We start from the raw sequence: 26,775 nt of genomic DNA, 5'->3' as shown, positions 1-26,775 counted from the left end.
CCAGACATCAAAAAATAATTGTACATACTTTAATACTGACAACATTATACCATACATCACATTTAGATCCTTTTAGGCCCTTGGATCATTAACAAAAGACCTGCAAACAAGTGATAGTGGTAGTGTGCCTTCCACATATACTGCAGAAAAGGTATTGTATTTCCCATAGGAAAGAAAAAAAAAGTTTGAGTTTGGTATACCTTATGAGCATTTGGGAACAGGTTTATCTCTATACCAAGATTGCATTTGCTTCACTTTTATGAACAGGCGATCATACTGTGAGACTTTGTCTCCTCAGAAATTGCTATCTGTGTATCATTAACAGTTTGAGTTTTTCAGTCACATAAATTGCATTTTATGTAAAGACTTCAATAAATCCTTGTTTTGTTTGGATGCTCATTTTTAACTAAAGAAAACTTGTGTTTCCTGAGTTTTCCAAGAATTTGACAACTGATTTGCATCAGAAAGTTTGTACAGTATAGATTTAAAATAAATATGAATGTTTGTAATTACTATGAAAAAAACGTATTACTTTAAACCACTGACTTTAACGCATATACTGAAGACTTTTTTGTATATTTTTTTAATGTTGAAGAAATTTAAGCTGCTAAAACAAGTTATCTATACAAATCTAAACAGTTATATGGCAATCCAATCAAAACGTTAAATCCATCTCTCTCGGTCTCAAACACACCCACACTCACTAGGGGTGGCTATCTTGTTCCCTTTGTGCTCTGAAAGATAAAATTAACTTAGCCCTTTAAAACAACATGTTTTTATTTGTTTATTTATTCATATATATATATATATATATATATATATATATATATATATATATATATATATATATATATATATATATTAATTTTAAAACTGTTGATGTGAACTCTATGGGAAGTAAACCACCCAATAAAAAACATATATGTATTACAAAGTACATGCATAAATGGAAACTTAACATGGTACAATTATACACGCAGTGTCCAAAGTGTCTTTGCAAGAACTAGCCAGGTAGTCTGTCTCAAAGAGGATGCAAAAATGCCCATTTATTAAAAATAATAATAATAATAATAATAATAAATAAATAACTGTATGGATTTTTTTCATAAAGTATTGTTTTTTTTACACAGCATCGTAAAACGTTGAAGACACTAGATCTTTCTTTCATTTAAAAAACAAATTAAACAAATTCAATAGAAGCCATTGAAAACAAGTTCTATCTACATATATTGACATTTACAATCATTATTGTACATATTATTGCTATATTTCTTCATTTATATTTGGATATGTGTATTCAGAAAAGAGAGGATCTGAACACTTCTCTACATCCAACGCATGAAACAAATTTGCAAAAAAAGATTAGTAGTATGTTCATAATTGTAATTTAACCCTTTAATAATTCATTAGCTTCATCAGTTCATACAGATAGAATAATAAATGAGTTAGAATATATTATCACGCAATAATATCTCGAGTTGATTTCGGACAGTTATAAAAAATTCAGTTCAATGCAGTGATGTGTGTATGTAGGCCTGCTGTATATTTAACACACACTGTTTTTGCCTCCGTTTTTGTCTCTGAGGCAGATCTCCATACGAGCCAACGGTGCTTATATAGAGAGGACTGTCCTTGTTTCCTAGCAAATGTCCCGCTTCCCAATGCAGAAGAAAATCCTGATATTATTCCTTGGATTTTTTTTTTTTTTTTTATCTCATGTGGGAGCCAATGGAAGTTAACTGGAGTTAGCTAACATCGCAACTGTCCAGATTCTAGCAGCAAAGTATTTACATTATCTGTTAATCTGTATTAGGGCTAGTTCATATACTCTAGTAGTAGTGAATTTCTCTGTATAATATTTTACTTGCATGTTAATAATAAAACTTGATTACTGTGACTTGAAATTGTTTGACGTGCCTACTCTAGTTTTTGAACCTAACAGAAATATCTGGACGCTGTAATGAAGAAAATCTGAGTGCAGCCATATTCAGTTGTTTGGAAAATAAACAAAATAATAATCCAGTACAGAAAATGGTATGGTTTAAATTGGACTGTGCATCGGTAATGCTACCTCAGCATTATGAGGTAGGTTTATTGTATATTATTATTAAATGTATGTGATATAGGATCATGTCCATCAGTGAGGTCAGTATGACTGTGCTTACCCCTGCATATGATGTGTTATTTAAGTTGAATGAACTGCTCTGCCCGGTGCTCCCCAAGCAAGTTTATTTGATATTATGCAGGGCAATTACAGCCAAGGAAAATGTTTTGCAGCACCCTACAGAATGAACCAATTTTGCTTCTTAAAGTCGAATGAAAAATAATGTTACGTTAACATATTGAATTACATACCGCATTATAGTTTTCCATATACTTAACAAAAAACTACCAAAAATTGAAAAACGTGACATATCGAAATGTAACATGAGCCACTGTACTACTGTTATGGCAATCGGTACACTTGTGTGAAATCATTTTGTAGTGTCTTTAATTAAATGGTGTTAAATAAAAGATCTAAATTATGTCCATGTAGTTTCTTTTTTTATTGTCTCTCAATCCTAAAATTCTAGGTGATGCAAAACTTCTGGCCACAGCTGTAGATTTGATTGACATTAAGTGTTTTTTAAGTGCCCCTCCGAAAATGTGCTGCGTTTACCATCTAAATACAACCATGTGACTGAAAACAGTAGCCTGTTTCCATCACAGTTGTCTAGCTTTTTTATTATATGTATTAGTGCATAAAAAAAGTTTTATGGAAAGATAGCTACAGTTATATGGAGAACTGTTCTTGTCCATATTATATGACAAAATGAATTGTATGGCATGCTGTTTATGAAGCCAAAACTGCCAGGACCCCCCTTTGGGTTGTACCACTTTTTATAAATACATCACATAAGTTATGTGAAGGTAACGTACCAGTCTGGTTTGCTAAAAGCCACTGTAAACATAGGCATTGTAGGCTTACATATCATGAATGTTGTAAGGTTGAAAATTAATGCCCATAACAGTTAAGTAAATAATAACCAGTAACTTATTTAAGCAAATATAGACACTTTTTTTCATTTTTCAATCATGTAAAATACATTGAAAAATAAGTAAATAAATAATACCGTATTCCTTGGAATTTAAGACGCAGCCCAAATTTCCCACCCTCAGTTTGAGAAAAAAATAAAAACATCAAATAAATATGCATTTAAAAATACACAACCTCAGTTACGCATATGGAAGCAGTTTGCGGCTGTCTGATGTCGCACAGAGCATTACAGTTATGTGCTGCTTCTCATTTCCAGTCATGATTTCTCGCACCTGTTTTTCTTCCAATTTGATAACAGTGGTACAGTATTGCTTGGGATTCCGATCTGTCCAAGCTGATACTGTTTTGTTAGAACAGAGCCTAATAATGAAACGCTGGAATTGTACAAGCTTCTCCTCAAATTCCTCAGGAAACTAATGATGCTTCTTTGAAAATGGCTGCCTATATGTCATGGAGATCGGGCAGTGACGTCTTTGTTCATCTTTTCTCAGCAGCCAGTCACGTTGCTGTCAAATCATATCTTTTGTTGCAGATTTTAATACACACATCATTATACTCAAATTTAAGAGGCAGGCCATTTTTGAGAACAAAAAAATGGTTTAAAAAGTGTGTCTTAAATTTGAAGGAATGCGGTAATAATAAATAAATATCACTGAAAAAACTGTCAAAAACAACCTTATGGCATAACAGCTATTGCATGTACTGGCACTGTTTCTAAAGTTATCTCCAAACTGTCAAGTTCTGAACATGTTTGACCTCGGATGATAACTCTTACAGATTTCTTTGCAGTTTGTCTCATTTTTGGTTGCTGTTTAGGCTCTGGTGAAGTACTTTCCTGAGGAGTGAATTGCAGAGTGTTAATGTTTTCTTGGCAGCTTTTTGGGTAGTTTTTAAAACATTCAAAGGGGTCATTGCACCTTTCACATGTACAGTATGTACATCCATGTCCAGATTGCACAGAGTTTGTGCTTGAACCGATTTTTCTTTTTAATGACTTCAAACTGACCTCAACAGCTGTTCTGTAGTTACAGTTCTGTAATGTCTTTACACATAAACAGTTCCTCAAACACATCTGCTGAAACGTTCCAAAATACTTGCAGACCACGTTTCTGAAGTTAGGCTTCAGCAATAGGTAGATGAGAGGATTATAGAGCGTGGAGGATTTAGCAAACACAGCTGGCACTGCAAAAGCTATCGGAGGGATGTTGTCCATGCAACCAAAAGCTGCCCACATGGCCACCACGGCATAAGGAGTCCAAGCTGTGACGAACCCAATGCAAACTGCAACACTGATCTGAAAAAAACAAAAGAACAATATAAGAACACAGTATGTAGACAACTGTGTTCTCATTAAATAGCTTCGAATTACATCTGCTTTTACTGTTCCCTTACCTTTTTATGATCTGTTCAATGATGCAGGCACTTCAGATTAAGTTGCCACCCTTTGATATATGTAATACAGATTAGATCTGTGTCTTTGTACTAGTAAGAGCCAGTGAACAGCTACAGTACACTGATAGTAATACAAAAGGTTGGTGTCGACTCTAACTACTATTTATATACTTTGGCTGACCTAGAATGTGTTACAGATGTCTTGGACATGCAAATACTGTTTAAACACAGAGAGCACCTTATCACAAACTATATAAAACTCATCCTAAAAAGGTAAGTTACAGCAGAAATTAGATAACTGTTCTTTAACACTAGAACCGCCGCGGTTATACTCATACCTAAAACCACCGCAGGCAGTCATTATGATGGTTACATTTTAAACAACATCAATATTAAAATGAAAGACAAACTATTGGATACAACTCAAAAGTTTTATTCAAGCGCATCATATCAAACATCTGCACAGCCAAAATGCTGTATTTAAATGAACAATTAAACATAAAAGGGTTTATTTTCTAACTTACCACGGTCACGCTTTATTTTAAGGGCCATTTTTTTTTGTTTATTAACTGTTAACAAACAGCTATTAAACATGTTAATGTACATTATTTATTTTCTGTTAACTGCAAACACCAGAGCCCTATGGATGATCAATCAAACACCAGAGCCCAATGAATGATCAGTCAAACACCAGAGCCCAATGGATGATCAATACCCAGTCGATCATATGCTTGAAATCGGTTCAAATTGATCCTGTAGTAATGTTTAGCAAATTAAATCAGTTTATTAACCCTAACCTTAACCCTTAGCTAAAAATTTACAAATAAAGCGGGACTCTTACCACATATAAAGAACTACTTCAAAAAATTAAAAACTATAATAAACATTTCAAAAGAAACTAGTGTGTAAACAGGTGTAAACAGGTATATGTACATACAAAACTGTAAAAACAAAATTATTTTTTAATTTAAAACAAAAGTAACATATGTTTTCTCTTGTGTGTGTCACTCGGTGCAGCACTGAATCCAGGTTGAGCTGCAGCACTCTAATGCTTTGCGGTTTTCTGATCGAAATGTTTCCTCCGAAGCGCAGTGGCTAACTTCAAGATGAAATCTCCTACGGATATTTTCCCGGGTGCAATCCTTGTACAAAACAAAGGAATTGATGGCTGCCAGGTCCAGTACAGATAACAACAGGGTATATTCAAAATAAAAACATGTATTGTACAAGGCAGTCAAAATGACTGCTTTGGCAGTTCTGGGTGGGTGAGATTATAACATCCTTATTTTCGTGTTCCTGCCTTTCAAACGTCATCAGGGTATTTAATACATGAATACATAAGGAAAAGTCATAAACGGACAACCGCATACCTTTCAGACGTGCAGAGTAATTTAAATTTGAAAACCTCAAACCATCAAAATGACTGCTGTGGCAGTTCTAGTCTTAATGTATACTTTTTAAAATATTTACAAATTATAACGTTTTTATTATTTTCTTAAAACTTCATTTTTATTCAACATATTACTTAACATTTCTGCCTGCTGTGGATTACATATTACTGCAATATATTTTACATAAACACATTTTTTTAAATATTTTTATTTATATGTCAGTTTTCTTTTGACATCATGTACTTATGATGAAAATGTCTTGATGCACCATAATATCCACCACCAACGACATAAGTCTGAAACCGCTATGTACAGGGAAACCAACATAAACATAAATATTCATACTTAACATACTTCCAACATAAATATTCATGTCTGTCATCAAAACACAATACACAGTTTTCACACAGTACACTAAACAGAAATCCACTTACCCAAGAAAATGTTGAAAGGAACCTGGTAAAGATGGCAGACAAACAAACCAAAAGCTCCATGAGGGAGGCATACAGCATGAGAAACAGGAGCTGACAAGAACCCAATGTCAGACGAAAATACATTTTCAAAACAGATTTTCAACCTGATATGTTGAAAAAGATATTGCAGGAACATGTGCAACACAACAGACATCTACAGTATTAATGTATAATGAATGTGTTTTGTTAAAAACCCAAAATATTGGTCAGTAACTTTAAAGACTATGGTCAACATGATACTTCAAGAGCCCAATTTAATACACAAAGCTGAGATGCAGACAGACAGCATGTTTTCATCCAAACAATTTGGGGATACAAATCACCTTAATTCTGATTAATAGTAAATATCTTGAAATACTTATTTTTAGACTGTGATATGCCATGAAATAATACATTTTCACTGTAAAAAAAATGCAGCCCTACCTATTGGTTCTGAAACTTGCAACATAGGCACTTTTAAATTGTGCGGCTAGGAAGAAATAAAAGCATTCTAATGAGCACGTATGGAGATGATGATGTCTCCGGAACTGATCGAATTGAGGTTTTTTTTTTTTTTTTCTTGTGGCTGTGCTGTAAATTTAAAATAAAACTAAATCAGAAGAAATGCACTGCCACAAATATAAAATATATTTCTTACTTTCTGTCGGGGGAAATCTATGACTTTTTGAAAATCTGTATTCCGTACCAATGTCATCATGTAATTGTAATGTGATTGCTAAATTTACACCGTAGATTATTGACTATATTTCACTCCCACTATATGATGGCTGATTTCAAAGCTACAAATACAGTAAACAACATTGTAGAGAGAACAATCTCAAGCCAGAAGAAACAACAAACAAGTCTGAAATAGTCAAAAAAATTACAGTCACCTAAATCACATCTTGACTAACTCAGCTCCTAAGAAAAAAATGTGTATGTTTAACATTATGATGTAATTTTTAGCACATGTCAGTATTTTTTACACTTAGAGGGAGAATAAACACCTGTTACACACACTAGTGACAGTGGTGCTGATATCAGCTTATACACCTTATATACATACTGTAGGCAACAGTATTCAGTTAGTACCTCCAGGTTTCTGAAATGTTTTTGGTCACAGAAATCAACAAAGAATTCACACATAGGGTCTGAATACAGTGATGGCTGCTGAAAACCAAAAAAAAAATCATAGAAATTGGTCATTTTCTCACATATGATTTCTACACAGTTTAGAAACTCTACATTCTCTCTCCATTGTCGTGAGAATAGCACATGCATACCAAGCACATTCCTCATGCTATAATCAGTGCATGGCCAAAACACTGTACAACTTGGTGCACTGCCATCTCACAATAAAAAGCCGCTCCTTGACCAAAAAGCCATACCTTATATTCATGAGACTTCAGCGGTGAAGATCCCGTTTGTGATGTAACCTTGCGCAACTTCTACTATAACTAAAGGCTGTACTAATCAGTTCTTTATTAACAACTGAGATCTGCTGTAAGTTGCCCCGACAAGCTTCTTTGACCAAATAGGAAAAAATAAGCATACATTACGAGGGGTTTAGAGTCACCATTATGCAACACCATTTATTCAACATTTCAAATTATTGTCATTTGACTCATAAGTAAGGCCCTGTGTAAATCGTGATTTGATGGGCTGCGCATAAATCATGAAATTAGCCCAAAACTACAATTTTTACAATATTCTTAAGAAATAAAAATTAATTATTTCATAATTATTATTTGTATTTTATACAAAAAAAATCACATTAACGAAACTGTACAGCTCTGCTGTGTGCCAGATTAATAAACCATCTCAACGGATACAATAGAAAATCTGTTGTAATTTGGAAATGATGCTGCGGGACATTCAAGGATCTGCTCCAACATTCAGGATACAAATGTCACTACAGGACATTGGAAAAAGTGAAGTGGAAAACTATGAAGGTTTATTTTGCCTACATAACAAAGCGAACATAACATATGCAACCGAAGTTATGCGTTTATACATGGACATACTGTAATCGAAATGACATGAATAAATAAACATTTGAACAGAATGGGCTTCATTTACAATTGTTTACAAAGTCACATTTTGGTAAATACATGTATATCATGTACATACAAAACTGTGAAAACTGAAACGATGTAAATAAGTATCAACATTTTTTTAAATAAATGAATTTATATTACCTACATAACAAAGCGCATATACGCAACCATAGTAATAGCTTTATGCGTAAGGTATTAATCACATAACAGATTATTGATTGATAAGTTTGTCATTATGTTTACATTGTGTTTCAGTGTGCTTTTATAGTTAAGTTGTTTTAACATGTTTACTAATTCAGTTGCTTTAATATGCTTTTATATTAAGTTTCTATACAGTATTGTGTACGTTTCGAGTTTTTTCATGTCACATCGGCAAAACCAGCTACGTGCAGATTTGCATAGCCTAACACGACTCAAAGTCACAGATGGGTGTCTGAGCTAAACGCCAAAAGGCAGGAGATTAGCAGAGATAGTGTGAGATGGGGGAGGAGAAATGAAAGACAAGATGGATGCACCCTGCTATGTACAATGTGGTATGCAATGTGTCATGGACAGAGCTCAACCCCCCCCCCCCCCCTTTCCCCCACAGAGGGAGTGTGCAATGGTAGAGTGGAAACCCCTATCATTGGACAGAAGTAAGACAAATGGGAGGGGAATCACCAGTTGCTTACGAAGATATAAATGTAACTTCCCTCGAAATATTATGTTCACCCCTTCTACCTGGATTTATAGTGTTCCAAACAGTGCCATCATTACCAGCCTCTTGAGTGCCAGGTGGTGCTGGTGCTACCGATGGAGAAGTGGCTGACTCAGGTGAAGTAGCGGCTGGATCAGGTGCAGGGGCTGATGCAGGTGAAGTGGCTGGCATCCTTGCAAGGGCTGCCACAGGATTGCTTTTTCTCCAACGGGATCTCCTGTGACCTTGGTGTTGGAAGATTCATCTTCGCAAACCAAGTCTGCTTCAGAGCCAGATTCATCATTGTCCGTCTCTTCTGCATCAGAATCATTGTTTGGTAAAATTTGCAGTAATTCCAAATATTGCTTTGCTGTAATGTGTCTTCTGCGATCCATTTTCAATGTGTATTGGGACAACAATTAATTTCTTAGAAAAACGAGTGACTTATAGTAACCAGAGTGCAGACAGACAGCCGGGCACCGTGAGCTGTCAAGGCTGCTTGATGGGCTATCAGGAGGCTCATTGAAACAATAGAAATGTCAGAAGACCGCTTACTTGAGGAATGCAGACCGATATAATCAAACTTCAATACATGGCGGCAAGTCCCGACTGATAAATACAAATAATACTGCAACATTTAATTGTTATAATATGTTTTATATGTAGCAGTCAATTTGACCGCTCCTGGTTGGAACAGGTATGACAGTATTTTATCTTGCAAATTTTTGCAGCTACGCGATTCTTTCTTTGCCAGGGTAATTAGTACATAAATTTAGGAAAAGTAAGGAAAGCACAGCTCTGTATCTTAAACACACGCACCACAATTTAAATTTAAATTCCAAAAACGGTCAAAATGACTGCCTTGGTCGTTCTAGTCTTAAATTAAGTCTGGTAAATCAAGAAAAAGAATACTGTACAATACTATAAACTATCAGGTAGGTAAATTAATGATACCACTTACCTTAACAATGATGGTCTGGACATTGCCCATTCTTGTTGCTGCAGAAATGTGCTTTTCCACTGCTTTTCTGGATTCTTTCACAGTTATCAATATTTGAGTGTAAGAAGTAATAATTATTCCACAAGGGATGAAGAAACAGAATATAAAAAGAGCCACAGTGTATGACTTTGCGACAGCCTCCATGCTAGAGGCTTTCCAGTCAATGCAGCAAGCTGTTCCATATGGTTCAGGCCCATAATTACCCCAGTGGGCCAAAGGTGAACAAGCGAATACCATTGCAAAGGCCCAGGCACAGGCAATTAGCAAACGTCCATGATCATAATTAAATCTATTCCCTGGAAATTGAAAAGAACAAATATAGTAAACATTTTGTGAAGTGCATTTTGCCAGCTGTATATATACAGAGATCACATGCTCTCTAAAAACCGTTGTATAAGTCGATTTTCTAGTCATTTTTGAGGGGCCCTAAGAAGGGGGGAGCGACTAATACACCGGTGCGACGTATGCGCCGGTGTGTCTAATATTAAACTACTGTACCAGTGCCACAATGGGATTACTACAGCCACGGTTATGGCTCATGCAAACTTAACTGTCAACAACCCAATTATTTTTTCAGGATCTATGGCATTCAGGTCATGTTGCTATGTAGAAACACAAAACCACTGTTCTAATTAAAAGTTTTAATTAGTTATCTCAATACCCTTAGTCATTCTGAATGTTAAACAAACCTTTTAGACTCGACTGACCTTCTATCGACCTTGACGTGTGTAAGTGGAGATAAAAAAAATAGCTACTTAAGACAATAGCTGTCCAGCTGTATGAATTTCCTTATTCCCACCCTCCCAAACCATTGGTTTGTCAACATTCAGAACCCGCCCCTGGGATCTATAGCAAACAGCTATTGGTTAGAAAGCTGAGTAAACTTATCAAATCTTCCGTTCGTTGTAATTGCAATGCAGTATTATAATGCAGGTGTCTTTGAGACTGGGTAACGTAGGAGTCAGACAAAAAACAAAAATGCTTAACAGGTTTGAAATTGTGAGTTGTTGAATTTGCTGAAAAGCATGGCAATTGCAATACTGAAAAAACAGTACGTGACGAGATGAAACAAAGATAAATTTAAATATGGCAAAAGAATATAGGTTAATACAGATGTGATTTAGGATGTATAATTAGATTTTACTTACTGTACTGGTTCACTGTTAATTATTATTTTTTAAATCCATTCAAGTACCATTTGTCAGTAGTTTGGGATTTACAGTAGCAGTGTTTTATCTATATGTTGATGTATTTTGATACTGCACTTAAATTTACTTGAACCAATTATTTTGAAAACGTTTCCATTAGCAGTTTAACTAAAAAACGAAAAACAACACTGTCAAATTATTAATGGAATAAAATGTTGCAAACAAGGGTTATTTTTCTTTATATATCGGTGCTGAGCATGTAGGAAAAAAATACATTGTAAAAAAAGTATTTTAAACACAAAAAAGGTGTTTTCCTAAAACTGAAGTCTCAAAAAGGGGGGAGCAACTTTTACACCAGTGTGACCTATACAACGATTTTTACGGTATTTGCTTATTTGTAAAATGATTTGTATTTATTTAAACAGGAAATACACAAGTTATGTGTTGACAGAGATAACAAAGTGTTATTAGCTTAGTGAAAACACTAATGTACAGCAAGTCCCTGTAATACAGATATTATAGATTAGAGAGATGTACAAAATAAAGCAAACAATATTACAAAAGCTATGAAACTTTTTTTGCTTTAACAAAAAGTACATTTATCCCCACATGCACAAGAATATCGTACACACATAAAATAGAAAATATTGTATAATTGTAAACAAAATCTGAAAGCTGTAATAAAGTCATAGAGCATTCTATTGAAACACACCCTTCTTTCGTAACAGGTTTTTGAGGGTGTGATGAGACACATATCTAATACTGGCAGATGGAATTGTAAGGACTGAAAATGTCTCTTCACCTAGTATTGGTTTTGACATAATATCAAGCAACATGTTAAAAGAGTTGGACAAACAATTTGAAACTGATATGTAGCTTACATTTTGTCTTTGTAAATATGTTGCACAATACTGTTGTAAAAAATGTATTATGTAAACAGATCATGCACAAATTAAATTATTGTTTTTCTTGAGGAACAGTCTCAAACAGTGATGACTGTATGGGCTTATCTGGTGAACAGCGTTTGGCTCTCACCAAAAACCTCCTTAAAGGCATAGTCTAAAATAATTGAGAAATGGATATATATCCTTCTAAAACAACTCAATAAGGTGCAGGACATGTCAGTTATGATGACTCTACACCCAATGAAAGTTTTATGGCAGGTGTGTTTTTTGTTTTTTTTTTGGTTGCAAATAAATGGGTAACTGTTTGACCTATATTATAAGTCCATTTATCCATATGTGGGTATAACACACAAGATTGAACATAGTAGTATTCCCTATTTGAGTCATTGGGGGAGTTTCCATGTGTGGTTATTTACTCATTATCTCATTTACTCGTGAGCATGACGTAAAACACGGGAAATCCACAACCATTTTCACATGGAAACCTACATTTCATATGAAAATGTCCACTGCAAATGTCCAATCCAGACAGCCTTGGGAGCATACGTGGAAGGTGTCTTGCACAGATTGCAATAGCTGGGTTGGACAGTTTCATTATATAACTCTGGGTTAATTATTGCTACTATTCAGTACTAACGACATGCCACCTGGGCAGAGCAGTAAAACATATCATTAAACAAGGCACGAGGCATTTACAAATCATAGCTTTATTACATGAGCTTAACACTGTGCTTTAGAGTTTCACCTAACAACTATGGATTTCTATGTGAGATTCTCTCGTGTACCTGTTCTCTGTACATCGAAACCACATTTTCCCAAGCTGTCTGCGAAAACAGCACGAGAATGCTACACATGGCTAATCTGTATATTTACCTCCTTCTTTCCCCTTCATTTGCATGACGTCAAGTGAAACAAGGGTCTTCTCAAGTAACATAAACTGAGCCAATTGAAACCCGAAATGTATAGGATCATTTTTCACTTGGCTCAAGCACAATGTCTCGAGAAAAATTAGATCACACATGGAAACTCCTCCATTGTTTCCAGTTGCACTTATCATCATTAACGTCCACATCTTTGAATTGGCTTTCCTTTTAAATAAGACGATTTGAACAAAAGAAAAAGCTATTCAGATAGAAAGGAGATAACAGCTTCAGTGGCTAATTATGAGTAACATTTTTTGTATTGGTTATAGGTTGTTTCAATGTGCGACCAGTAATTAATGGTGATCATAGTTCTATTGCATTTTAACTTTGGAGATTTGTTTATTTCTTGTAATTAGCACTTTAACAATTAATGTCAGACACAGCAGCCATTAATTTCCACTTAACTTACAGCAATGCCAGTTAAGTGTTCCAAGTGAAAAGCAAGGGTACTTAATGAGAGATCAAATGTCTGCAGGTAATGGAAGCTGCAGAGCACATTAATGCTATTATAGAACCAGAAATAGTTTTTGTATAATTACATTTTTTAAAGAGGAAATATTTTGTCATGAAGTTTAATTTATTCTGATAGCTTTAGATGGTATCCTTTGTTAGAATAATGAAACTTGATTGGCTTAGAGATTTACAATATTAGTTCTATCTTTCATTTTAATTTCTAAACTAAATTTTTTGCTATTATTTTGTTTACATTTGTGCTGCTGCTGCTTCCAGTCCTACAGTATAATATGTACATGTTTACTTACCGTATATGGGGTAGCACACTTTCATGCAGCACACAGTGCTAAGTAAGGTTAGTGTGGATAGACTGCATATTCCAAATAACACCCCACAGAATGCATAGATTAAGCATATTGTTTTTCCATAGAGCCACCTGTAAAAAGACATTTCCACACATTTAAAATACATTGCTGGATGGTTTACAGTATGTCTGTCAACATGGCCGAGGATCCCCTCTTTCTTATTACGCAGAACCCAGCCCTTTAGAGCTAGAAAGCAATCGGGGTCCAGAACTGTTGCCCCCCAAAGATTCTAAGCCCCCTTTGTGTTGGTTTTATTATTATTATATACTGTGCTGACGTAATGAACGAAGTATACTCTAATAAAGTATTTCCCCATGACATCTTCAGCTGTGGCCATTGTAAAGGCAGAATTAACACTTGTTAAACGGCACATTTCCATTTATTGTGAAATTTCGCATTACGCACCAATCCGACCACGGTGTCCAGTAAAAGTGCTTCAGATGTGTCCCGCAGGCACTTCAAATCCAGGTTGGTAATGCAGGAGGTGTTTGGCCTTGTCTTTACCAGCTTTTCTTAAGTTTTCATGACTGACATGAAGACATTATTGCTGGTCTTAAACTCGCTGTCAACAGAGATGTTAAAACTTCTACTGTAAAAAAATCTATTTATTCCAGCTCTCAGCGTTAAAAAACTGGAGACTGAATACTGGTCGCCAATTAAACTACTCGCACTGGCATTAAATTCCCTCAGAATGCTGGTGACTTATTTCCTTAAAATGAATGTCCATATATTTTCTTTAAGTCAGTCTTTAAATACATTAACAACCCATGTTGTATTTTTTATTAGTATTTTTTTCTTCTTTTATTCAGGTGGACTACTGTCTTCACTGGGAAAAGCTGGTGCTGTACCAGTTCTCTGGAGTTTCATCTTCAAATATATGAAAGAAAATGGGTGGACATTTTGTGGTAGTGGTTTTATAACTAATAAATACAATGGCAGTTTGTCATAGAATTTTGTGATGGAATTTATAATGTGGTGCGTGTTGATTTATACAGTGTGGAGCAGATCATTAGTATGCTATTTTTCATGTGATGCTGTTTAACCAATCAGAGGTTGCTATTTTTCCAAGCTGTTTTATCAGTGTATTTAGCAGTCTAAATCATTCAGGGGTAGTACAAAAAATCTGCTTAGTGAATGGGGTCGTCTGCACATATACATTATAATATAGCCAATATCTCACATTACAAAAGGCATGACAACATTCCTTAATTCTAAATAATGTCATTGCATATGATAATTGTTATATTTTGAATGATCACATCCTGATTCAGCATGATTAATTTTGGTAGTTTTTGGGGAAAAAAAATTCAGAAAAAGTATCAATATATTGTTACAGTATGTTATTACCTCTTCCAAATCATGTAGAAGGAGAAATGTGCTTTTACTCTCATCTGGGTTTCCATAAAAAGCACATTTGAGAAAATGTAGATCTATCTACAAGCGCTGACTGTGTTATTAACAGCGGCTACCAAAATGTGTCACAAAGTCCTTTACCTGACTTTTAGAAATCCTGTGTAAAATCATGATTTATGGGGCATGAAACATACTGTAAGACCAAGCCAAGGTCACTATAAAGGTACTTAAAACATAATTGTAGTTAACTAATATACATAGACTTGTTTTCTAGCTCACTCTGACTTCATTATTCATGTGCATTGGTTTGAATAAATAGTTTCAGCTGTGAGATTAATGCTGGTTAATCTACTTTTATTAGAATGTAAACTAGCCATTCTGAGTGATCTCTCAATTCAATCATTTTATGTATTTATAGGTTTGTGAAATGAGTCTGATCTGGAGGGGAAGGGGAAAAGGGGATAAAAGGGGTTAAAAGATGTTCAATGTATGGACAGATTTTAAGAACTAGTTTCTGTTAGAAGTAGGTTAAAACTAGGGTTATCCACGATAATTCTAGCATTAACCACATTTGATCTAGATCAGTGTTTCTCAACTCTGGTCCTGGGGACCCACTGTGTCTGCTGGTTTTCATTCCAACTGAGCTCTCAATTACTTAAATAGACCCTTGATTGAACTGACAATTTGCTTAATTAGACCTTTTTCAAGTTAACTATAACATTTTATAAGTAACTTGAACTCTGCAACTGTTTAAGAGCTGGAAACAATTAAAAAGGTCTAATTAAGCAAATGATCAGTTTAATTAAGGGTCTAGTTAAGTAATTGAAAGCTTAGTTAGTTGGAATGAAAACCAGAAGACACACTGGGTCCCCAGGACCAGGGCTGGGGAACACTGATCTAGATAATCTTAGAATTACTGTAACCAAGTTCTTACTGTAACAGTACTATTGATACCCCACCCACTACTACTGTGTTTCAAAGCCTTTGAAAAGGCAAGCTGGTTTGTTGGAACCAGGTAAAAAAAAAAAAAAATTGTTGAACATATTTTCACATAGTTCTTTTTTTTTAAATTATTATTATTATACATTTTTTAATTTGTTGTTACAGCTTTTTGCACAGTATCGTTCTGTCTTTTAAGATTCTAAAGCTATAACACATTCTGAGGTAAAACTGTAACAAACTAGACAAATATTTAAACAAAATGTATTTTTTTTAATCTATTGATATCTTTATTATAGATCTGTCACCTGCTGCTTTTGACACTGTGGACCATCTTACTGGCAAGATTACAGAATGATAATGGCATTACATGCATTGCTTTGCAATGGTTCCACTTTTATTTATTACATCGATGCCAATGTGTCTCTTTGGGTCAGTGTTCTTCTGAGACAGGTGATGTGAAGTGTGGAGTTCCTCAAATATATAATGTTTCTACTATATATTATCCCAGTAAGACAGAGGTGCTATTAGTGGGCTCCAGACATAGTTTAGCTGAATCACCCCATATTGAAATCTCCTTTGATGGTAATCTTTTGACTCCCATCTAATACTGTGAAAAACTAAGGAATTCCTGTGGATTCAGAACTGTGTTTAGACACCTACATTAGCTCTGTTATAAAGGCCTCATTTTATCATGAGGAACATTTTCATATTGAGACCCATTCTATTTGATAAAGATGCTGAGATGTTGGTTCATGTTTTTGTTATGTCTCGATTAGATTATTGTAATGCTTTGTTTGCTGGCCTTCCCGATTTTAAATTACATCGGCTCTGTTTCAAAATGCTGCAGCCAGAGTACTGACTCGCACACGTCATTTACAACATATTACTCTGGTTCTTAAATCCTTTTTTTTGACATTTCACTATTTTCTCGTTGTTAGGAGTGAAGATGAAAGGCGTTCCTTTGAAAAGGGGTGGGACTGACAGTGATGTGAACCAATCACATGACGGAGACTATTACCCAGTGGTGTCAGGATGTTAGGGCAAGTCTCTTTTTGCTCCTATGATGAGGTTTTAGCCAATCACAGTCCAGAATTCCCAACCATATATATAGGGCAGCAGTGTGGAGTAGTGGTCAGGGCTCTGGACCCTTGACCAGAGGGTTGTGGTTTCAATCCCACGTGGGGGACACTGCTGCTGTACCCTTGAGCAAGGTACTTTACCTAGATTGCTCCAGTAAAAACCCAGCTGTATAAATGGGTAATTATATGTAAAAATAATGTGTACAAAATAATGTAATTGTATGTAAAAAATAATGTGATATCTTGTAACAATTGTAAGTCGCCCCGGATAAGGGGGTCTGCTAAGATATAAATAAAAATAATATAGATAGATAGATAGATAGATAGATAGATGGCTTTATTTAAAAAAGTATCAATAAAGATCCAAATACTTATTGCTGTTGGCAAAGGCTTGTAGCTTGATGGTAGACCTTTTAGAGATGTCTTGGTTGCACACTCATCATATAACTTCTATTTATAAGAACATGACCACTGCAAATTACTTATTAAAACTTATTGCATTTTATTGATAAAAACAAAAGCAGCATATAAACAGATAGCTGTGCACCACAACACGTTTTGACACTGTGTCTTGGTCAGGTGTCCACATCGTGCAGTTTTTTTAAAATTTTGCTTTAGATTGAATTGATTCTTTATGAACCCAAATTTTCATACGCATCTTCTCGTCACATCACTTAGCGTAAGTGTACACGTATTCTAAGGCTGCATGTGACATATTCACATAGAAAAAATGAACTTCTAAAATGTGTTGTGGCGACACAGGGTCTCTTGTTTTCTTTTAAACAGAATAAATGGACAGACTCAGGGATTGCAGGTGCAAATGGAATATCCGATTTTTATTATCTTTAACACTCGGTCCCTATGGACTGAGACCACGCCAAAACAATTAACCCCCTTGCTTATATAATTTATCTCTATAGACTATCAGTACCTACTCCCTATATTCTTGTTCCTACTCCAGTCGCTCTCACAGATACTACCCAGCTCTCGTTCTGGCTAACCCTCATATTATTTACTGCAATTGTACTTTTTTGTCTGCTCTCAATCGTTCTCATTCATCGCTCTCCTGCTCTGACGTATTCCCTTGCCTTATACCCCCCCAGCCTAAGCCCACCCCCCGACCCACTCACTCACCAATCACTGCAGCACATCACTCTCCCCGGCTGCCATGCAACCGCGGGAGCTGCACCATTCCTCACTGGGGGGTGATCCGACTGGACTGCTATAAACTCACAAAACTTACCCACAGACACAGACACGGACACCCCCCCCCCCTTCCCCCTTCACTAACCCTCATTTAGCTACTTCCTCTCTCCCCCTATTCTACCCCCCCCCCCCCCCCCCAGCATGGTTCCATCCCAGACAATACATGCACCTATTCAATAGCAAACAGACAAACAACATAGAAGAGTCCCTTCAGGACACAGCGCCCTCTACAGTCCCTCAGGTCGCTACAGCATAATTATTAGCCATTGTTTTTGGTAATTGTACTAACCAGGGAACTTAACAAGACACTGCCCTAATGGAAATAACTAAATTCATCTTATTTTGTGCAAACTGACATAGCAATTTCTATTTATTACTGTTTTTATTACCAGTATTATTTTTCAAGAGCAATTATGTTACATTTTGCTTCTGCATTAGAAACATAAGAGCACAGTGGGCCCTATTTTCCACTGTGCTGTATCATAAGGCACGGCTTATTTAAATTAGTAAAGTTAAAATGTGGTGCTATTACACCACTGTCTGTATACAACTGTTTTTTTTTTGGAGGGGGGGTTTACTCATAAAATACTAGAATTTTCAGATTGCATGCCCCTTAAAATGGCATAAATAACTTAAATGAAGAGGCATATACAACACAACTTATTAAAGGGAAGTGGAAAATCCAGGCCACAGAACCTACCTGTGTGATATGCTGGAAGTTATAGCTAGAGGATATAAAGTCACAGTCATGCCAAGGTCACTGATGGCAAGGTTGATGATGAAAAACTCTGCCGGTTTCAGCAAATTCTTTTTTTTGTATGAGACATACAGGAGCATACTGTTTCCAAACAAAGAGAAAACTCCTGGAAAGACAGAAAGGGAATAACATTTGAATAACAGTAAATGTACAATAGATGTATTCAACTATGTATTAAATATAAATATAAATGTCGCTTGTGTTAAACAAAATAAAAAAAATAAAAAATAGCTAATGCATGCAGGGTCTACAGTTCCACTGGTCACTCAACATCTCTCTGCCCAAAAGCATAGCATCAACCTCCTCCAGACCTCACTATTCAAACAGGATCTCCATCCCCAACTCCCCCCCGGAGCAATCCACAAGGCAAGACAAATATATTACTGATACCGAAATTGAAGAAGGGAACTATGAAAAAGACCTAGGAGTTTATGTTGACTCAGAAATGTCTTCATCTAGACAATTTGGGGAAGCTATAAAAAAGACCAACAAGATGCTTGGAGATATTGTGAGAAGTGTTGAATTTAAATCAAGAGAAGTAATTTAAAAAGTTTACAATGCATTAGTAAGACCTCACCTAGAATATTGTGTTCAGTTCTGGTCACCTCGTTACAAAAAAGATATTGCTGCTCTAGAAAGAGTGCAAAGAAGAGCAACCAGAATTATCCCGGGTTTAAAAGGCATGTCGTATGTAGACAGACTAAATGAATTGAACCTATTCAGTCTTGAACAAAGAAGACTGCACGGCGATCTGATTCAAACATTCAGAATCATAAAAGGTATAGACAATGTCGACCCAGGGGACTTCTTTGACCTGAAAAAAGAAACAAGGACCAGGGGTCACAAATGGAGATTAGATAAAGGGGCATTCAGAACAGAAAATAGGAGGTACTGTTTTACAAAGAGAATTGTGAGGGTCTGGAACCAACTCCCCAGTAATGTTGTTGAAGCTGACACCCTGGGATTCTTCAAGAAGCTGCTTGATGAGATTCTGGGATCAATAAGCTACTAACAACCAAACGTTTGTAACCTTTCTTATGTTCTTATGACATTGTAATTGCTAAATGGGCACAAGCTCTGCTCGGTTTATTTGTTTGCAGCTAAAGAGAAATTCCATGATCAAAAGCTTATTATAAAGATTAAATTATAAAGAAATAATGTACATTTACAAATCGAAGATAGCATCAATGGTAAATAACATTGCTGCTTGGGCAACCCACATTGAATTTGAAACTTTTTTCTAGATAATAACTTTTATAACAATAAACAAGATTTGTAACTCTAGAGAAAATGATCAGTTTTGAATTTGACAACGTTATTTTTTGTGCTTTTTAATAAATGTTTATCCTAAAATGTCTTGAAATACCTGTCAAAATGTTGTGAAATAAGCAATTTTTTTACTTTGAAAAAAATATAGTCCTAATTATAATACACACCTACGGTGGCCCTGAAGTGCAAAGCACAAATCAATTTGAAAAATACAAATCAAAAAACAGAACTACAAATAAAAAAAACAGAAATACAAATCGAAAAACAAATACAAATTGAAAAACACTATGCAAATTAAAAAACAGAAATACAAATAAAAAAAACACAAATATAAATGGAAAAATACAAATAAAAAAAGAGAAATGCAAAAAAATGAAAAACACAAAAAAACAAAAGCACAAAACACAAAATCAAAAGCAGGAAACACAAATACACAAAGCCCACAACACAACAGAAGTCATTTCACAACGAAATACATCACGATGGAGTCCACTCCCCCAGATACCTCAGCACAGTCTCCACCTGTTTCTGGAGAAATTGAAGCTGGTTAAGAAAGAGCAAGTTGAGTCTTTAGTAACGTAGTTGGTATATTTCTGTCATTGTTGTAATTGGTATCACAATGTTAAGTATTATGTTTACCATAAATTAGTTCTGTGTACAGTAATTGTGGTTAAAAACTATTGTTAGTTGGACACATTTTTTTTAAGCTTGACTTGTTTTTTTGTAGCTGAAAAAAAAGGTTTGGCTTTGGTGCCTGTGAATTTTTAGTTGTTTTCAAAAAGCATAATAAAAAGTGTTTTACACAATGGCGTTGAGGGTAGTGCAATTTCAACGCGAAGATCAACGTTTACTTCTGGGTCACAGCATATTGATGATTTAAATATAAGTGCACTTCTCAGTTGTTGTTTTGTTATGGCATCAATCTTTGGGTGTACAGTACTATAAAGATCATCTTCCGCACGGCCATCGGTTAAAATGTTAAGCAATACCAATGGTGTATATATTAGGTTAAGCTAGAAATTCACAGGCATTGAAGCCGGACTTTTTTGAGCCACAAAAAAACAAGTCAAACTAAAATAGTAGTTTTTAACCGCTATTACTGTACACAAATTAATTTATGGTAAACATGATGATACTTACCCTTACGATACCAGTTATAACACTGACAGGAATATACCACGGCCAACCAACCTATAACACAAGTAGTACCCTACTCTTTCAAAAAAACTTGTTATGATTTTGAATGTGAGGTTCTTAAGAACAGTATTGTCACTGTTTGCGCCCCAGCACACCTCTCTCTACAAATTAAGCACTGCTCATTTTCATACATTTAAATGAAATTATAGCTTTACAGGACGATTTAAATTTTAAGCACGACTATTGTAAAAAAAAAAAAAAAAAGTACAAGACAGTTGGGTTTAAAACGTAAAATAGGCCTAGAATTTGGAACAGAAAGATGGTTTAACAGGTGGTGCTATATCAACATAAGATGTAATACTAATAGTCTACTTGATGCATTTTGTAATACAGAATTATTCCCTGACCTGTGTTATGCTCTGCAGCTCTTTGGGTTGGATGAATAAAACATTATTCTTCCAACATTTAAATAGGACTACTACAGCTAATAATAATAATGAGCTTGTTTTCTGAATGTTGGGTAATGAGTTGTTTAAATTAATTTAACTTACTTCAAAACCAATTAAATGTTTGTTTTGTAAAACAAACAAAAAAGAAAATGACCATCTAGCATTTACATTGATAAAGAATTTATTGATAAAAAATATTAAACAGAATTATTTCCAGCATTCACTGCGTTTGAAGTTGTCAGTGTTTTTGCTTTGCTGTGGAGAGTGGCTCCTGCAGGAATAATTTAATATGTTGCCTTGTTTTACTTATTTTTTTGGTAGTGGTGAAATTAAGAGTGTTTATTTTTCCATTCTTTAATTATCCAAGTTCTCTGTATATTTCCTGTTTTAAAAGTAATCTGTTTCTTGCGCTGAAAAAAAAACCTCTCTCACAGCAAAAGTAAAGGCTCGGAAAACTGAAAGGCTATCTGTCTATTTGCCACTGAACTGGGTGTCATATCGCAACTGCACCAGCACAAAACATACTCTTGTCTGGGTTTCGTATCGATACAGTTTTACCGGTTTGACACCAATAGCAACTCCAGTGTGATCAGATGTTATGATACTGTTCTGCAACGATAGTAGTATAAAATACATGTGTGAACATTAAGTGGACAGGACATGACAGACAAGTTATGTCCACTTAATACACCAGCTTGCAAAATAACAATGAAAAGCTTGCAATGTATCTGTGGCAGAGCAGAAGCCCGCTGTGTAAAGATTGGATATTTTGAATGTAAGTTTGGCAGGGATGGGGTTAATTTCACGGGTGGAATGTGACCAAACCCTTACGTAGTGGAGTGAAAACGGTGTTCCATCAAGCTTAGTGAAAGTTAGTCAAGTGTTTGTATGCCTGTAAAGCAATATACTTAGTGTTCCATATTTTCGGTTTTTATCTTTAAAAACATTTTCCGAAGTTTATTTTACATAGTGTATATTAAAATAGGGATGAAGAATGTGAGAAAAAGTTTTTTTGTTTGTTTGTTTTTTTATAAATTTGAAATGAATTACTTCTTGTGGTCCAGTGGTTAAAGAAAAAGGCAGAAAAAGAAAAAGGCAGCTGATGCATAGTTCACACACCCTAGTCTCTGTAAGTCGCCTTGGATAAAGGCGTCTGCTAAATAAACTAATAATAATAATAATAATAATAATAATTACTGTGGTAACATTTACTATGTAATTGAACGTATTGGAATGTCCTCTTCTGATTGGCTGCTGGTAATGTACGCCACGAAGCGGCGCGTCAAAATAATTTTTTATCTCTTTTGCGCGCCGCCCCTAGTGCCACCCCTGCGTGCCGCCTTCAGTGTGAATGACTTCATTGCAAACAATAGCTTTTACTTTTTTTTTTGCCGCACGTCGCGTTCGGTGTGAACGTCCCTTAACACTAGAACGAACGCGTTTATATGCATACCTTGGTCGTCCTAAAGCCCGTCCGGAGGCACCCGGGGAAGCCCGGAGCCTATTATTATTATTATTACTACTACGACTACAAATAATAATCACGTATTTATGTATTAATGTATCAGGAAACAGAGACAAAGCAAGTATGTTTCACGTTCTTTAGCCTGTAGCAAACCTGCAACTAAACAAAGAACATCAACTTCCTTCTATGTGTTTCATTGCCGCTTACTTTTAATAATGATTTGGCAACTTGATACTAACTTTAACAAAACAACACACGTTTATTAAGCAGTTGGCTTCACTTACAGCATGCTTCTCTCAGTTCTTTTTCTTTCTCTCTAAACACTTTACTTCTGGTGTTACGTCTCTCTGTTCCGTCCACAGCTGTGGCCCAATACAGAAACATCTCAAACAATATCTATATTGACACACTATGTTCCTCCTTCCCGCTGTTACATTCCAGTCAAAAAATCTACAGCACCATGTACTGTGTGTATGCTTAAATATAATACTTCAGGTGTTTTGTGCAGCCAGCCCCTGGAGTTTATTTCAGTTAATCGCAGCGCCTTCAGTATTTTGCAACAGTTTAAGTGACATTTGTTACTCTGACACAAAATAGAAGACAATAAACAAAAGAGATATAAGCTGCCCACAAATCTCTACAATTAAGAACAGGATTTATAAGGGGTATGTAAACTCACAGATGTGTTTTACAAAGTGTCTGGAAATTGTAAAATGTTTTTATATCTATAAAGTGTTTGCAGTAGGCAATAGTTCCTGTAACGTGTAATGCGGCACTATGATCTATTTTGGGCTAATTGTAGATGAAATAGGCTAATAAGAAAATATGCTAAAATATTTTAAGTCATCCTTTATTATCTAGGTGTCATACAACAATGTGTACAATGTATCAGCACAATGTATTTGCATTTGATTTATTACTGGTAGCCTGTGTCAGTGTAACAACTGTCACTTAAACTGTTGCAAAATACTGAAGGAGCTATGATTAACAGAAATAAACTCCAGGGGCTGGTTGCACAAAACACCTGAAGTATTACATTTAAGCATAACACATAAGGATACATTTCCCCTTAACTGGGGTATTGATTTCAACGTGTTGTGTTCCTGAGCTTCTGAGTGAGTGAGGTAGGTAGGTAGGTATACTTATATGTATATATAAGTGAGACAGCATCTCCTGGAATCCACTAATTTATTTGATCAAAACCTTGTCACAGACAAAGTGGGTTGTAATGTTGTGGCAATGAAATGTAACAACATAAAATTGTTAGCTAGGTTTTACATTTTAGTGACATACTATATCCTAAATTGTAAAACTGTTTTTGCAATGGTACAGAAATAGGCTACACATTTTAAAAAATGGACCTATTCTGTAATGGAAAAAGTATCCTAATGTTATAAGGGGCATGTTAGTGTTGTATTGCTATTTAATTTCTAATACACACAGTACATGGTGCTGTAGATTTGCTGTAGAAAGGAGGAACAGTGTGTCAATATAGTGTGTCAACAAGTCCTGACTGATTAAATACAAATAATACTGCAAAATGTAATTGTTATAATATATATATATATATATATATATATATATATATATATATATATATATATATATATATCAGTCAATTTGACCACTCCTGGTCAGAATAGATATGACAGTATTTTTTATCCCTAATTTTTGCAGCTGCATGATTCTTTCTTTGTCAGGGTAATTAGTCATATATTTAGGAAAAGTCAGGAAAGCACAGCTCCATATCTTAAACACATACACTCAATTTAAATTTAAGTTCCAAAAACAGTCATTATGACCGCCTCTGTTGTTTTAGTGTTAAATTGCTCTGTTTTTACAGACCCAACTCTGAATCAAAATTACAAACCAACTGTGTAGCCTGTGGAGAGTCCTGTTCTTGTGAAGTGGTTTATCTGTAGTGCAGCTGAGATTGGCTATACTTATTAAATACACTGACAGGATCACGAAAATAAGGAAGTTATAATCCTGCCCACCTTGACAATACATGTTTTTATTTATTATTATTTATTTCTTAGCAGATGCCCTTATCAAGGGCAATTTACAAGATATAACATTATTTTTACATACAATTACCCATTTATACAGTTGGGTTTTTACTGGAGCAATCTAGGTAAAGTACCTTGCTCAAGGGTACAGCAGCAGTGTCCCCCACCTGGGATTGAACCCACAGCCCTCCGGTCAAGAGTCCAGAGCCCTAACCACTACTCCACACTGCTATTTGGAATATAACCTACAATATTCTATTTTGTTTTTTTATATACAAGCTTGTTATCTCTGCTGGACCTGGCAGCCAGCAATTCCTTAGTTTTGTACAAGGAATGCACCAGGGAAAATATCAGTAGGAGATTTCATCTTGAAGCTAGCCACAGCGCTTCGGCAGAAACATTTCAATCAGAAAACTGCAAAGCAGCAGGCTGCTGCAGCTCAAACTGGATTCTGTGCTGCACCAAGTGACACACGCAAGAGAAAACATGTTACTTTCATTTTAAATAAAAAAATAATTTCGTTTTTACAGTTTTGTATGTACATATACCTGTTTACACACTAGTTTCTTTTGAAATGATTATTATAGTTTTTCATTTTTTGAAGTTGTGCTTTATATGTGGTAAGTTAGAAAATACACCTTTTTATGTTTAATTGTTGATTTAAATACAGCATTTTGGCTGTGCAGATGTTTGATATGAGTTGTATCGAATAGTTTCTTTCATTTTAATATTGATGTTGTTTAAAATGTATAATAACTGCTAGCGGCGGTTTTAGGTATGAGTATAACCTTGGCGGTTCTAGTGTTAATTTGTTTCTGTGTTTTGCTTGTTCTTGTGTTAATTTGTTTCTGTGTTTTGCTTGTTCTTGTGTTAATTTGTTTCTGTGTTTTGCTTGTTCTTGTTTTTATTTTGTTCCAGCTTGCATCGTAAATAAACATGTAACAGTGCTTTCACTGCAGTTTCCAGCCTCCGAGTCTAACTTCTGACGCTATCCTGCTACAGTATCTTTAGTACACGGTTTAAATTTGACTCATTAATAATGCTTGTCAGAAATATGTGAAAAACGGTAAAATATTGTGTATTTCTTTTTTTTATTTTTTAAATGTGATCATTCACTAATTATCAGAACAAAACAGCTGCCGTATATTTTTTAGTGTTTTAAAAAAAATGTAATTGAAACATAAAGGTTATACTTTGGGACTTACATCTACTTACCAAATACAGAATAAACTATTGCAACAGCAATATCAGCAGCTTTGGGTATATTTGACTGGAATGTAGTGTTATCTGCAAACCTTCCCATCTGAAAT

At 35.1% G+C, this 26,775-nt stretch overlaps 1 protein-coding gene across 1 annotated transcript; it reads right to left on the bottom strand.

The window, feature by feature from the left end:
* Nucleotides 1-3,127: 3,127 nt before the first annotated feature.
* opn7a (opsin 7, group member a) lies at nucleotides 3,128-26,768 on the bottom strand. The gene is made up of 5 exons (XM_059016342.1): nucleotides 26,681-26,768; nucleotides 19,080-19,242; nucleotides 13,743-13,870; nucleotides 9,967-10,301; nucleotides 3,128-4,331 (listed from the first exon to the last, which is right to left on the bottom strand). Exons 1-5 carry the CDS (start codon nucleotides 26,766-26,768, stop codon nucleotides 3,714-3,716), a joined length of 1,332 nt encoding a protein of 443 aa, XP_058872325.1. The 3' UTR covers nucleotides 3,128-3,713.
* Nucleotides 26,769-26,775: the final 7 nt, after the last annotated feature.

The sequence above is a fragment of the Acipenser ruthenus genome, chromosome 3, assembly GCF_902713425.1.
Source record: "Acipenser ruthenus chromosome 3, fAciRut3.2 maternal haplotype, whole genome shotgun sequence".
NCBI classification, from domain to species: Eukaryota; Metazoa; Chordata; class Actinopteri; order Acipenseriformes; family Acipenseridae; genus Acipenser; species Acipenser ruthenus.
Note: the sequence above shows the minus strand (reverse complement) of the source record. Positions and strands in the feature narration are given on the sequence as shown.